General features: G+C 39.3%; 1 protein-coding gene across 1 annotated transcript in view; it reads right to left on the bottom strand.

Annotated features, from left to right (window-relative positions):
- Nucleotides 1-16,204, bottom strand: part of LOC123520750 (actin-related protein 8-like) — a 133,024-nt gene that overhangs the window by 109,770 nt on the left and 7,050 nt on the right. Inside the window, exons 2-4 of the mRNA XM_045283313.1 lie at nucleotides 6,114-6,168; nucleotides 1,649-1,698; nucleotides 918-1,034 (exon numbers count right to left, since the gene is read on the bottom strand). Of these exons, the coding sequence (XP_045139248.1) occupies nucleotides 918-1,034; nucleotides 1,649-1,698; nucleotides 6,114-6,168 (222 nt within the window). The remainder of the gene's footprint in view (nucleotides 1-917; nucleotides 1,035-1,648; nucleotides 1,699-6,113; nucleotides 6,169-16,204) is intronic.

The raw sequence follows: 16,204 nt of genomic DNA, 5'->3' as shown, positions 1-16,204 counted from the left end.
GTATTATTCCGCTACCCCACGCCACACCACACATTCAGTTGTACTCAACGCAGCTTGGAGCACACTCAGGCTCGCCTAGCAATCTACTTGCCTGCCTTTCTTTGACTGGTCCTCCTGTCAAGCAGAGTCAGTCTACTTCTACAGTCTACTGTCTACAGTCACACTCCAGTGTGTAGATTGTAATTCTGGATCATCACGCAAGCTACAAGCTTCATTCAAGGCGCCCAGACTACAAGTCTCTAGCATGACTACTCATCAAGCCTCCACGCGCTCGCTACCAAGTATTTTGTATTCCTACAATAAACACAGGGAAGCTTCCCCCTGGTGTTTCTTTCCATCACACCTGCATATGTCGTTGGTGCTACTGGTACCAGGACATTCTCATGGGAAAGCTCCCGTCCAGCAGAGGTGATTTCACTCATAAAATTACACAATACCCATACTCATCAACTGACCTACAGTAAGTCGCATGTATTTTATCAATTTTCTTGCAAACCTCAGGATGGAGGGTCCATTCTGTCCCCCAACAACCTCAACTGAGCACATAGGCTATTACACTGCAACGTCCAGGAACAAAAATAGAGCACAGAGAGATAGAAAAGCTCTCACACAACTGGAGAACCTCTCCTGCTAGGTGACAAGGACTTGGAATGAGTACTCCCAAATTTCTTTAGATAAGCTACCACTATGGAGTTGTCAGACTGACACCATTGATCCTAACAACTACTGACAAAAAGTCAGTAGGTTCAGAAAACTGGTCTCCAAGCAAATCAAGATAGCTAACAAAATAAACTAGTGATATTCTATACTTTTCCTCCAGTTATCTTTAAAATGTGATGTTACGAAGACTTTTTTCTGTACCCTTAACACATGCAAAAAGAAAATAAATAAATCAACTTTAATATTCACATACATACCCTTGTGGCTGGATGAGAAATGGCATCTTCCACACAGGATACTGAAGTCTTTTGGTCACCAACATCCACCACACAGGCATAGCCCAGTCCAGCACCAAAGGTAGCAGCTACATGATCCTATGGAAAATTTAAGACCTTAGCATAGTGGACCATCACAAATTTAGGAAATGATTACTGAATGTGTGACTGTTTTCTATAATTCAATATTCAAAATAGCTTTGTGACATATGGTACTGCACCATATTTAGCAGTCAATTTGAATTCTGAAAGATTTTTATGGTATGACTTTCATAAAGAAATCAGTTAGATGACTTCCAATAACACATGCACACACATATTTAAATTGCATGGTCAATGCCAGCACAAATTTGAGATTTTACCATCACAGTGCCAGTGCAGGATAACTAAGGGTACACGTTATCTCTGCTATATGAATAGTTAAGTTCCTGAAAACCCTTTCAAATAGCAAAAAATTTGTGTAGCGAATAACTGAAGCAATACAAATATAGGGGTTATGTTCCCAGACATATGATTTTCCAGTCTAAACAGTACAGGCAACCCCGTTTAACGAAGGTTTACACAACGAAATTTCGCTACAACGAAGGTTTAATTTTACTATCATCTGCTCATTTAATGAACACCAAACTCGCTTTAATGAAGTTTTATCCACGTAATTTTTTCCAAGTTTGAAAGCCCCGCCGTATCACACAGGCCGACAGGCTTTTGAATACACCAGGAGCTGCCAGTGCTAAGGCCTGCCTCCGGAGAAATCCTGGGACACCTGTAGAATCAAGATCAAGATCAAGATCAAGCCTCTCGTGGACAACATGCGCACCACTCACTCCCCTGTTCAAAACATAAAACATAACAGCGTCGGCAGCAGCTCGTCTTCCCTCACTCAACTTACCACCAAAACGTCCTGCAATGTGGCCTAGCGTTCCTAAGAAGACCAGGAAGTCTCTTACTCTCGAAGTGAAGCTGGATATTATTCACAGACACAAGAGGCGACAAAACTATAGCATTGCTCGCCACCATCTTGACTCCATCTACTGTCTCTACTATTTTCAAGTCAGTAGACTCTATTAAGAAGGCTGGTGAGACCGTATCTTCCTTGCAAGCTAAAAGAACCACCTGAACTCATGACTCTACAATGGATAAAATGAAAGCCAATTGTGAAAATGTGGTACATAAGTTTTGTATGCGCCCTTTGTTTACATTCCACAGGTTGCCGGTTAGTGTCTTTCCCGTTTCACTCTCCCTCCCTTCATAAATTTAAGATCATCAACATTATAAAGTTACGTACATACATACATTAGTTTACATTATAATGACTTAAATTAAAACTGCCTAAATGTTTAACTTCAAAATTTTTACTTTCATTAAACCTTTCACTGTACTATGATGCACTTTTGCTTTGTTTACTCTCAATGGAAGTTCAAGTCAGGGGTTAAACTTGTTATAATTAGTTTGCTTAACGAAGTTTTGCTTAACGAAGTGTTTTTTAGGAACTTAACCCCTTCGTTAAGCGGGAGTTGCCTGTACTGAATTCACTCTAATAAAGTACAAATAGAAATAAAAAAAGTGGCATGCATAAAGACTATGAAAAAGAACTTCTACAGACACTGTTTATTCTTTTATTCTGCATATTCAGAATAATGCCGCCATGGTACAGTGGAACCATGCGTACTTTGGGGTCCACAGGGTCTCCAAGCGCACGGGTTCGAATTCTGTCCATGGTCCAAGTGTAGGTTGGGATTCCTCACTCGGGGCAAACGTTTCCTAGTGGGTGGGCTTTGAGATAGGTGGTACCCAAAAAAGTATCCCCTTTGGCCCATAAATTCCCATGAAAAGCCCACATGATATAATAATAAAAAAAAAAAAGGGTCATTATCAAGATATTCATGATTTTTCCACTGGCGAGGAATCTTAAACATCTTCTAACATGAGTGGTTAGGTAATTACAGTGAAATGTCCTGTACTGTAATCAACAGGCTCTACTGTATGGATCGGTTTCATCATGCATAATTCTAAATAAACAGCAATCTCACATTAGTTTTCTCATGCCTACATAATTCACAGACAAAAGGCTACCAAGATTGTTCCCCATACCCTCACAAATGAATTATTAATAAAAAAAATACAACAATAAAGATAATACATACTTCAGTACAGTACTTGCAGTATGAAATTGATGCAAAAAAAGATGAAAAATGTGTACTGTAAGCAGACTGGCAGAGCAGATAGCAGAAATAGGAGCGTTCATTTATGTTGTTGTTGTTGAATCTCCTGCTACATATCTCTGGCACCACCGGCAAGCCAGGTAGGGAATTTGAAAATTTGTAAACTCAAAGCAAGTTCATATATGTAGACAAGGGATAGTAAAACATGGATTTTGTATAAGTGCTAATTTGTATAGCAAGGATCACCTGTATAACAAATAAGTCCTAGACCTGAAGCTATAGTGAACTTCATGCTCAATAAAGAATTTCCTGAATTTATGGAAGATTCACCACTGTATGTGATGTGTCAGATGAAAAAAAAAAAAACAGAAGTAAGTAGTGATGACAATGATAAGGGGAATGTAAACAGAATTGAAAGCAGTTGTGGGGACCATCCCAAGCCTAGAATAGGCAATATCTATAGAGTTCTTTACAATGCTCGTTTTTGTAAATTTTTGTCATTTTTGTAAATTTTACCAATGATTTGGTATTGCCAGTAGAATCAAGGGAAGAAGTGACTGATATGTTTTATAGGTGGAAGGAAGGGATGTAGCAGAAGGGACTGAAAATAAACATGTCCAGGTACACAGTGTCCACCCATCCATCTCTGCTCTCCAGTCCTTCCACTACTCTTGAGAAGAAACTTAATAAATTTGACACACGTGACATTCCTGTCCTGAACCCAAATTGTTTGTTCCATATAATTTGTTTTTCTTCCAAATATTTACCAATCTTTCTTTGATAACAATTTCACATATTTTGCCCACAACACTTGTAAGTGACAACAGTCACTAATCTAATGGCTCAGTTGACTTTCCTTCTTTGAATACTGGGATTATGTTAGCTCTCTTCCATTCCAGTAGTACTCTCCCTTTTTTTAATGAGCTTGTAACCATTTCCCAAACTTTTTTTTTATTGTTACGGCCTATAGCGCCTGTAGGCACACTTGAAGAATGTGTAGGAAGGGCTGTTTAGCTTCCACCCATTAGTGGTGCAGGCAATTTTATTTATAGTGGCACCCATATTAGGGCCCATAACACCACCCAAGTGCATCTTCGGTGTAACCACCTAGAACCTGGGTATCATGGTGACATGTAGGTAACCTTAAACCACTCGAGAAATGGCTTACCTTCAGAGCGGTATGTGGAGGGATTCAAACCTAAGTGTGGACGTCTGCTCAATCCCACGCTCACCACCTTATCCAATACACCATCGCCTCCCTAAACTGGTTCTAACAGCTGCTCTTTACATTCATTTACTGCCTAGACTGATACACCTTCTGGCCCCATTGCTTTTTTGACATCCAAATTATCTAGTAACCTTCCAATATCTTCTTTGTGCACTATGATTTCCTGCAATTCTCGCCAACGCAATGTTCTATTTTGTTCTGGAAATTCCTCTTCTTCAGTGAAAATAGATTTCAAGTTTTCATTCATTATTTCACTCATTTCCTTTGCTGTTTGGTATGTCTTTCCTCCTTCAATTATTTTTTCTGTTGTTTCTTTATTCTTCATCTTACCATTTATAAATTTGTAGAAAAGCTTAGGTTCATCTTCACTTTTATTCATCTCATCTTTCTCAAAGTTTCTTTCTTCCTCTCTCCTTACTGTAATATATTCATTTCTTGCATCCTTCTACTGCTGTCTGTTTTTTTTCATTTCTCTGCTTTATGAGTTTCTTCCAAGCTTTATCTTTTTCTCTTTTAGCTTCTATACATCTAGCGTCGTACAAGCGTGTATACCTTTATTTACTCTATAGATAGGTACCTATTTCTTCACTCCTTCATTTTATTTCTGTAGGAATATTTCATATATCCCCTGTATTGTCCATCCATTCATAATATTCCTTCATTCAATATCAGCAAAAAAATTTTCTTAACTTTTCAAAATCTCCTCTTGCATGATTTAATCTCTCTTTTTTGTAGTCATCTCTGTATCTTATCCCATCCTCTTCCTGCATTTCCAACACTAATGTTAAATGATCACTTCTTCCCACTGGACTAAGGTATTGTATGCTGGGAGTGGGCTCTGGTTTCTTTGTGAATACTAAGTCAAGCAATGATGGTTCTTCTTCCCCCTGTACCTTGTTGACTCTTCCACCTACTCATCCAGTGTATGTACTATAGTCAACTGTAACACCTCACTCTATTGTCCAGCATTACCCATTACTTCCACCTCTCTTTTACAGTTAAAATCTCTTGCGAAAAATATTTTTTGCATCTCTTCTTATATTATCTAGGCATTTAGTCACCTCTCTGCATATACCAGAAAATATGGACAGTTACAGCAGTCTGTTTGCAGATGAGGATGGTGAATAGGAAAGATTTTGAAGCACTACAAGACTTGGATAAAGTAATGGAATGGTAAGACACATGGGAAATGGAATTCAATACAAAAAAGGGTAGTGTATTAGAATTTGAAATGAGCAAAAGAAGGCCAAACAACAAGACTTGGATAAAGTAATGGAATGGTAGGTCACATGGGAAATGGAATTGAATACAAAAAAGGGTAGTGTATTAAAATTTGAAATGAGTGAAAGAAGGCCAAAGAGATTTTACTCAATGGGGAATAAAGAAAATGAAAAAGTGTGTAGAAAAAGACCTTGGAGTAACCATTGTGAATAACTTGACACCAGAAAAGCACATAAATAGAATTACAAGAAATGCCTATGAACTTTTGAGAAATATAACAATGGCATTGACTTATACAGATGAAGATATGATAAAGAAAATTTTTAACGACTCTAATATGCCCAAAATGAATATGCGGCTACAGTATAGTCACTGAACAAAAAGAAACACATAAGGAAACTAGAGAGAATACAGAGGGCACCAACAAAGCTTCCCCCAAGTTTAAGAGAACGGTCATATGAAGAAAGGCTATGAATACAAAGTCTTACAACCTTAGAACAAAGCAGGGAAAGAGATCAGTGTACAGAGGGATGAATGGACTTGGAAAATTAGATACAGACGACTTACTAATCTGGAACACCAGTGACACAAGAGGACATGTAAAGAAATTAAGAAAGGACAACTGTAAGAGAGACATCAAGAAGTTCAGCTTTCCACAAAGATGTGTAGAGGTGTGGAATGGTTTAGATAAGAGGGTCATTGAAACATAAATAATCAATAAGTTCAAAGAAATGTTGTATTTTCATAGATATGGAGATGGGACAGCATGAGCATAGCTTTTTTCTTGTATGCTACAAGTAGGTAAATACAGACAGAGAGACAGACAGACAGACACACACACACACACACACACACACACACACACACACACACACCAGAGCAATCATCTCTAATTCTACAGTTACCATTGCCTAAGAGTAACCAAGGTGGGAAAGGAGCTGGTAATGTTTGTCCCGTCTCCATATAGTCATGTTAACTGTTGATTAGCAAAATAATGTCCAGGGAAGGTAAATATAAACTATAGCCTGCGTTTGAGCCATCAGCTGGTTTGTTTACATCTGCGCAACATGGCGGCCGTGAACTCGAAAGATGAATCAGACTTCACAGGATTTCAAGGAATAATGGAGAAGAGCGCTTATGTGAAGAAAATTCTGGAGTTGGAAGGTAAAATTGAAAAACTGTTTGAAAAGTATGGGGCCTGGAAACGAGTTATGACAATGTAATGAAGAGTGTGCCGATATGAAGAAGGAAAATGAAGCACTGAAAGAGGAAGTTAAGCTAATTAAAGTGAATTGCGAAAAATGTGGAGAATCTCTAGGAAAAGTGATGGAGAAGCAGGCTGAATGGAAAAAAGTCAGGAAGTGGAAAGAAAGGAGGTAAATTACAAAGTTGCAAGTCTGGAAAAGGAAATCAAAGAGTCTGGGGAGAAAACTTTGGGCCTTGCTGAAATTATAGATCAACAGATCATAGAAGAGAAGATTGCTGAGAAAGTGGTGAAGGTTATTAAGTCAAATGAGACATTGGTGAGGGAAACTGTAGACAAAAGAGATGTGTGGTGATATTTGGTGTGGAGGAGGATAAGACACCGAGTAAAATGGAGAGAGAGAAAACATAAAAAGGTGATAAATAATATCATTAATGTGGTGCAGGAGGAGGAAAAGACCTAGTACAAGAAATAGAGGACTTCCATAGAATTGGAAAGTTCACAAGAGAAGGTATGAGGCCAATAAGAATCAAACTTAAGTCACAAAAGGATGTAGATGAATTGGTGGAGAAGTCATGGAGGCTAGCCCAGCAGGAAACAACAAGGAAGATTTGGTTGAGAAGAGATCTCGGTGAAAAGGAAAGAGAAATGTTAAATGAGTTGAGAAAGGAGGCTTTGAAAAAAATGAAGAGAGGACAGAAGAGGAGAAGAAAGAGTTTTTCTGGAGAATCTTGGATATGAGACTGAGGAAGTGGTTCATAACCCAGAAAAGTACAGCAAGAAAGGACTAAAGAAACTTACATATGAGCGGAATGTAATGTATTCCAACATAAATGGAGTGATATCGGGATTTTAGAACTCAACGATTACTTGAGGGACAAGAACCCAGATATTGTGGGTCTTACTGAAACAAAACTGAGAGAGGAGAAGACCTGATGATGGTTGGAGAAGGAAATATAATGTTTGGAAAAGAAATAGAGTAGGTAAGATGGGAGGAGGAGTGATGTTGCTGGTTAAAAAGATATAAAGGTGGATCAAGTGAAAGAAGGTATGGGAAAGGCAGAAGTGCTAAAGATCAGAGCAGAAACTAATGAAGGAAAAAGAGGCACTACATAGTGGTGTACGTACCACCTAAGACAAATGCATGGTCAGTACAGGAATATGAAGAAATGATAAGTGATACAGGAACATGTCTGGAAGAAATGTTGGGTGGCTGTGAACGAACTATAATGATGGGAGATTTTAATTGTAAAGAGGTGTGTTGGGAGGACTGGTCAATGGAAGGATCAGAGACAACATGGGGAAATACACTATTGACACTGGCAATGGAAAATGTGTTAACTCAGTGGGTCAAAGAAGATACTAGGTTTGGAGGAGAGGGAGCATCGTCAAGACTGGACTTGGTCTTTAGTACAGAGCCAATGGTCATTGAGGAGATGAGGGTGGAGTGCCCTTTAGCAAAGAGTGATCATGCAGTTTTGGAGTTCAAGGTGATAGATGAAGAGAAATCTAGAAGAAATGAAGAATATAAAGTGGGAAGATGGAATTATGCCAAGACAGATTTTGGAAACCTAAAGAAATTCTTTCAAGAGACAAATTGGATGAAATTCAAGAGTGCTAAGGAGCAAATGAAAAGTGGAAGGAATTTATAAAAATATACAAAGAAGGTGAGAAAAATTTGTACCAATAAGACAACATAGAGAAGTTGGAAAGCAGGACTGGTTTAACGATAGATGTGAAAAGGCTAGAACAAGAAAAGAGGATGCATGGAAGAGGTGGAGAAGGAAAAGACGGATTAAGCAGTGGGAAAGTTACAAAAGAGCAAGAAATGAATATGTGTTGATTAGAAGAGAAGAAAGAAAGAAACAAGAAAAGGATATAATTGATAAATGTAAAGACCAACCAAGGCTTTTTACAGACATGTGAACAACAACATCAAAAATAGAGAAAGTATTGAAAGTTTAGAAGTAAATGGAGTATGCAGTGAAGATCCCAGGAAATGGCAGAGGCTATGAATGGATGCTTTCGGAAGGTATTCACAAAGGAGACTGCTTTTGACAAACCACTGGTAATGGAACAGAAAGGGATTATGAAGGAGTTTCAAGTAACTGTGGAGGAGATCAAGAATATGATGGGGAGTTTAGAAGTGAGAAAAGCTGTGGGACCTGATGGGGTATCAGGATGGATTTTAAGAGAATGCAGGAGCAACTGGCAGAAAAAGTTTGTGAAGTAATTGATGCCTCATTAAGGGAAGGTGTAGTGCCCCAAGACTGGAAAAGAGCTAACATTGTCCCAATCTATAAATCAGGTAACAAGAGAGACCCATTGAACTATAGACCAGTGTCACTTACAAGTGTGGTAGCTAAGATGTGTGAGAGGGTGGTGAAGAATAGATGGACAGACTTCTTGGAGAAAAATGACATACTTTGTGAGTGTCAATTTGGTTTTAGAAAAGGGCGTTCATGCACGACAAACCTGATATGTTACTATTCGAGGGTGATAGATGTAATACAGGAAAGAGATGGTTGGGCTGATGGAATATATCTGGATTTAAAAAAGGCCTTTGATAAGGTACCACACCGGAGACTGATCTGGAAACTTGAAATGGTAGGAGGAGTGCATGGCAGTTTACTAAAATGGATGGAAGACTTTTGGTAGGAAGAGAAATGAGAACAATAATTAAGGACAGACCATCAGAATGGGGCTTGGTGGAGAGTGGAGTTCCACAGGGATCAGTGTTGGCACCAGTAATGTTCGCGGTCTACATAAATGACATGGTGGATGGGGTGTCCAGTTATGTGAGCCTATTTGCAGACGATGCAAAATTGTTAAGAAAAGTGAGATGTGACAAAGATTGCGAACTACTCCAGGAAGACTTGGACAGAATATGGAAATGGAGCTGTACATGGCAAATGGAGTTCAACACGACAAAATGCAAGAAAATAGAGTTTGGCAAGAGTGAAAGAAGAATCAGGAGTATGTACAAGATAGGAAATGAAGACATAAAACCAGTCATGAAGAAAAAGACCTTGGGGTGACAATTACCAATGACCTATCGCCAGAGAGACATATAAACAAAATAATTGGAGAAGTATTGAACTTATTGAGGAACATAAGAGTGGCGTTCAGATATTTAGATGAAGAAATGATGAAGAAAATAATTACTGCAATGATAAGACCGAGGCTTGAATATGCAACAATACAGTGGGCTCGAACTTAAAGAAACACATAAGGAAACTAGAGAAAGTACAGAGGGCTGCAACAAAAATGGTGCCTGACTTAAGAGATTTGACTTATGAAGACAGACTGAAAAGAATGCAACTTCCGACCCTGGAAAACAGAAGAGAAAGGGGAGACCTGATAGCAATATACAGAGTGATGATTGGCATGGAAAAATGGATAGGGAAGATCTGTGTATGTGGAATGAAAGAATGTCGAGAGGGCATGGGAAAAACTAAAATGGCCACTTATAGGAGAGATGTGAAAAATATAGCTTCCCTCATAGAAGGGTGGAAGCATGGAATAGTTTAGACGTGGAAGTGGTCAACGCAAGGAATATTCATGATTTTAAGAAAAAGCTGGACATTAATAGATATGGAGACGGGACAACACGAGCATAGCTCTTTTCCCGTATGTTACAATTAGGTAAATACAATTAGGTAAATACACACACACACACACACACACACACACACACACACACACACACAGTCTTGCTACACACAAACACACACACACACACTCCGCACTCCGTGGAGAGCGGACGTGCCTCCTGCTCAGAGCGGCATCTAACTAACACTCCACACGCTAAGCAATGTGCTTGAGTGAGAATAGTTATTGCTATTGAGGGGCGACCAGAGCGAGTGAACGAGTGTACAGAGTGAACGTAGCCTGGTGGCGTGTACATGGGAGTGATCGGAGGTGTGAGAACCTCCACACTCCAAACGACAGAGCAGGAACCACACAAAGGCCAGCCATAGCAGCCGCCAACGCATCCCATCACACACACGTAGCTACCAGGCCTGGCCCCCAGTGACCACACACCCACATGCTCCCAGGAAGAGTAAGAAAAAATGGATAGACCGGTAAGAAATAAATTACCAAATTCAAAATATGTTGATGAGGCCCAGGGAGCAAAGCTGAAAGTGGCCAGTCAAACCATGAGTCCATCTTCAACAGGGGCAACATTGCAAGGTAGATTGGTAATGTTGGAGAAGAGATTTGAGGAGTTGGTGAAGGAATTAAAAGTTCAGAGGAGTGAGGAGGAGCAGGATAGAGAATTCCGCAAGGGTTTGAAGGAAAGAGTTAAGAGACTGGAGGAAAATTAAAAACGATTGGTGGATGAAAATGCACACTTGAGAGTGGAGGTTGAAAAATACAAGAGACGGTTGGAGGAGAAAATGGAGAGAGTAGTAAAGGAGAAAGATGACTTTAAGGAAATGATTAGTGAACAGAATGAAAGGTTTGAAAGGGAATGGGAACTGAAGAAAACACAATGGACTGAGTCGAGGGAAGCAGAGATGGTTGGATTACAAGAAATAATTAAAGATCAGTTGAAGGAAGACAAAAAAGAAAGGTCCAAGGAACTGGTTAATGTAATGAAGAATAAGGAAGCATTGATAAGGGAAATAGCAGAAAAGAAGAAGAGTGTGTTAATATTTGGAATGAAAGAACAAAATATAACATATAAGCCTAAGAGAATTAAGGAAGAATTAAAACGGTAAGAGATCTGTTCAAAAATCTAAATGATGATGAAAAAAAGACCTACAAGAAGAAGTGGAAGAGATCCATAGACTGGGTCCGTATAAGGAGGAGTGAGCAGACCGATTAAAGTAGTACTGAAGTCACAACAATCTGGAGGATGTCCTATATAGAACATCAAAGTTAAGAGAGATAGAAGGTTGTAAAGAGGTGTTTGTGAGAAAGAATAGAAATGAGGAAGAGAGGAGAAGATATAAGGAATTGGTGGAAGAGGCGAGAAGGAAAAATGATGAGCGGTCTGAGGAGGAAAGAGAAAAGTTTTTTTGGAGAGTTATAGGAGAGAGAGTCAGAAAGTGGTATGTGGAAAGAAGGAATACGGAGGAACCCTAGAGGGAGCAGTGGGTGGACCGTAATGTATACTAATATAGATGGGATACTGTCAAGTAGATTGGAATTGCAAGACTATATGATAGTGGAGAAGCCTCATATAGTGTGTTTGACTGAGACAAAATTGCATGAAAAAACAAAGATAAATTTGGATAATAAATATAATATATGGAGAAAGGATAGGGAGAGTAAAGGTGGAGGAGGAGTTATGATTATGACGAATAAATAAATAAATGTGGATAAGGTTTGGTATGGGAAGAACAACGCAGAAGTGATAAGCATAAGGATAAAAAGTGATGGAAAAGAATTAATAATCATGATGACCTATGAAAGTGCGAACGAAGTTCTCATCTTTGAATTGAAGGAGGAGGTTAAGAGGCTTGGGGAGGCAGTGGAAAAAATTAGGCAGGAGATCAGTGTTAGGCCGAAGGTTGGACCTTCTGAGGGCGACAGGGTGGCTTGGCCCTCTGTCGGGAAGAGCAGAGTGGGGAAGAGGGAGCAGGCGTGCCAGACTGGGAAAGATAGTAGTCAGGATAGGCAGAGATGGCAGGTTGCGAGGGGAAGGAAAGCGGAGATAGTTAGGAGGATAGGACTAAACCTGTTGAGTGTGAAAATAGGTTCGGTTTGTTGGAGGGGGAGGGGGAGAGTGAGAGTGGAGTGAATGAAGTGGTTGTGGTGAGTGAAAGGAGAAAGAAGGGGGTAGAGGAGAGGAGGAGGATGGTTGTGCCTAGCACACCTCAGTGTGTGTGGTGGGTGACTCTCAGGTTAGGTATTTAGATAGCACTTTCTGTGGGAAAGACAGGGATAGGAGGACGAACGTGTGTATGCCTGGTGCAGGTGTGAAGGCAGTGAGTGAGGAGGTGCAGAAGAGGTTGGGGGATGGAGAGGGAGGGTGTAGTAGTTTTGCACGTAGGTGGGAACGATGTCAGAGCAGGTGGGTCGGAGGAGTTAGTGGCAAGATTTCGGGAAATGTTAGGCAAGATAAGGGAGAGTGGTAGGAGGTGTGTAGTGTCAGGAATCTTGCCTCGTGTGTATGTTAGCAGGAATGGTTGTCTAGAGCCATTGGTGTGAATGATCGGGTAAAAGGGATGTGTAAGGATGTGGGTGTCAGCTTTGTGGATGTATGGGATAGGTTCTATGGGCGAAGGGATTTGTATGCTAGGGATGGTGTGCATCTGAGTAGGAAGGGTGTGGATGTGCTGAGTGGATGTCTGAGGGGGAGTTGGGATGGAGTGTAGGGGGTGAGGTAGCAAATGCATTCCAGAAGAAAGATGCTAGACATAAATTAGATAGGATAAACAGAGATAGTGAAAAGATTAGGAAAGATTTCCAGGTGCAAATAGGAGAGAATAAGATTAGGATTCCAAATAAGGAGACAGCATCTAGGAAGGTAGCAGGACTTAAATGTTTTTATGTAAATGCCAGGAGTCTTAGGAACAAGAAGGACGAGTTATCTAGTTATATAGTTGAGGAGGGCCTAGATGTTGTATGTGTCACAGAGGCATGGGTAAATGAGGAAAAGTTTAGGAAAATAGGAAAGAATATGAAGTAGATGGATACATTATGTATTTACACCAGAGAATTGGTAGGATAGGCGGAGGAGTAGTTATTTATGTAAAAATCCTTCATTTCCAGTCAGGTTAATGGTATTAAGGTAGATAACAGAGTAGAGTCCTTATGGCTGGATGTTAGAGTAAACAAAAGTAAGGTTATTAGAGTAGGAGCTTTTATAGGCCACCTAACCAGTCAGCAGATGTAGACAACCTTATGGTAGATGAGATAAATAGGGGTGTACTAGTCAGACAATTATCTTAGGGGATTTTAATCTTAAGTCAGTAAACTGGGAGAGGATGGTAGGAGATGCTAGTGAAAATAAGTTTATGGAAAGTTTTCAGGATAACTATTTAGTGCAGATGGTAGATAAACCTACTAGGGGGAGGAAGGTTTTAGACATAGTACTAACAAATATTGAGCATTGTTTAAAGGAAGTTGAGGTAGGAGAGACTTTAGCAAACAGTGACCACCATATAATTAGATTTATCATTAATTCCAGTAGGGATAATATAGCGAATAAGACTAGAGTCCCAAACTATCAGAAAGGCAATTATGGTAGGTTACGTCAGTTATTAGGAGAGGTAAACTGGGAAGATAGTTTTGGAATTAAAACTGCACAGGAGATGTGGGATATTTTTAAGGTTGTAGTAAAGGGTATAGTGATGCAGTGTATCCCTTACAAAGATATAAGGCAGAGAAACAGGAAGCCATTATGGTGGACTCATGAGATAGGTAGCCAGATCAGAGAGAAGAAGAGGGCATATAGAGAGTTGCAGAAAAGTGGGAAGATGTAGATTTGATTAAGTACAGACAGGTCAGAGATGATTTGAGTAAGGTTATAAAAAAAGTAAAAGACAGGCAGAGATAAAACTAGCTAGAGCTGGGAGTAAAGATCCCAAAAAATTATATAGTTATTACAAGGTCAGTGATAAAAGAAATAAGGATAGGATTGGACCACTCAGAAAAGATGGTGTAGTAGTGGATCAAAATGAAGACATAGTAGAATTATTGAATGAACAATTTTCTTCAGTATTTACTAGGGAAAGAATAGGAAATCCTGTTACAAACAGTGCGGCGAGTAGTTTAAGAGCTTTAGAAAATATTGATATAAAACCGGGAATTATTAGGAAATTTATTCTTGAACTAGACGATAGGAAAGCCAGTGGTCCTGATGAGCTACATGCCAGAGTACTTAGGGAGGGTGTAGACAGTATTTCTGAAGCACTTAAGTTAATCTTTGAAAGATCACTTAGGTTTGCTGAGATACCTCAGGACTGGAAGTTAGCTAATGTTACTCCAATATTTAAAAAGGTAGGAAGGATGATGCGAATAATTATAGACCGATCAGTTTAACTAGTATAGTATGTAAGATACTAGAGAAAATCATTAAGGGTAGTATTTGGGAGCATTTAAATGAGAATAGATTAATTAGAGATACCCAACATGGCTTTAGATCAGGAGGTCCTGTCTTACAAATTTGCTCGATATCTTAGAATATATTACCAAGGAGTTAGATGATGGAAATAGCATAGATGTTATATATCTAGATTTTAGCAAGGCGTTTGATAAGGTACCGCATAGGAGGCTAGTGTACAAATTGAGACTACATGGGATAGGGGTAGGTTAGTTGACTGGATTAGTGAATGGCTTTCTGATAGGAAACAGAGAGTAGTATTAAATGGGGCAATGTCTGAGTGGAAGGAAGTGGTTAGTGGGGTACCCCAAGGATCAGTGCTAGGACCTCTTCTTTTCTTGGTGTACATTAACGATTTAGATTTAGGAATTAGTAGCAAAGTATCAAAGTTTGCAGATGATACTAAGATAGCATGTGCAGTACAGGGTGAAAAGGACAATTACAGAATACAACGAGACCTGGACAGGCTGATAGCATGGGCAGACAGGTGGCAGATGGAGTTTAATTCTGATAAGTGTCAGGTTATGCATTTAGGTAAAGACAACACAAACTTTAACTATGAGATGGAGGGATGTTGGCTAGAGGCAGTAGAGGAAGGAAAGGATTTAGGAGTAGTGATAGACAGGACTATGAAATTTTCAAAGCAATGTTTAGAAGCAAGAAATAGGGCAAATAGGATCCTGGGTTTTATAAATAGAAATGTTAGTTATAAAAGTAAGGAAGTGGTGCGTAGCTTATATAATTCCTATGTTAGGCCCCATTTAGAGTATTGCATACAGGCCTGGTCACCCCACTATAGGCAGGATATCAACATGTTAGAAGCAGTTCAGAGAAGAGCAACTAGGATGATACCAGCATTAAAGCGCCTGGAGTATAGAGATAGATTAAAGGAATTAAACATGTTTTCATTTGAGAGGAGATGTATAAGAGGATATGATAGAGTTATTTAAAATGTTTTCAGATACAAACTACATAGATGTGAGATCTTTCTTTACCTTAGAGGAGGAAATAGGACTAGAAATCATGGCAGGAAGATTAGAAAGCAAGGCTGCAGGTTAGATATAAGAAAATATTTCTTTAGTCATAGAGTGGTAGACTTCTGGAATGCATTGCCAGAGACGGTTGTAAATAGCACTAGTTTGACAATGTTTAAAAACAGATTAGATAAGCACTTAAATTCATTAGATTTATAATTATGTATAGCACTGCATGATAGTTTTTATAAGAAATTTACTATAGTTAAATAAGACATGATCCCCATGTATGGGGACCACAAATTGTAGAGGATTTCGCTGCAGGACTTAGCCCTGTTAATGGGCCAAATATTTAGAATTAGTATATAATGTATTGTGTACTTGTAAGTGTATCTTTAAGTACTGATGACGAGGTCGCTGTGCG

This window comes from Portunus trituberculatus, chromosome 47 (assembly GCF_017591435.1).
Source record: "Portunus trituberculatus isolate SZX2019 chromosome 47, ASM1759143v1, whole genome shotgun sequence".
NCBI classification, from domain to species: domain Eukaryota; kingdom Metazoa; phylum Arthropoda; class Malacostraca; order Decapoda; family Portunidae; genus Portunus; species Portunus trituberculatus.
Note: the sequence above shows the minus strand (reverse complement) of the source record. Positions and strands in the feature narration are given on the sequence as shown.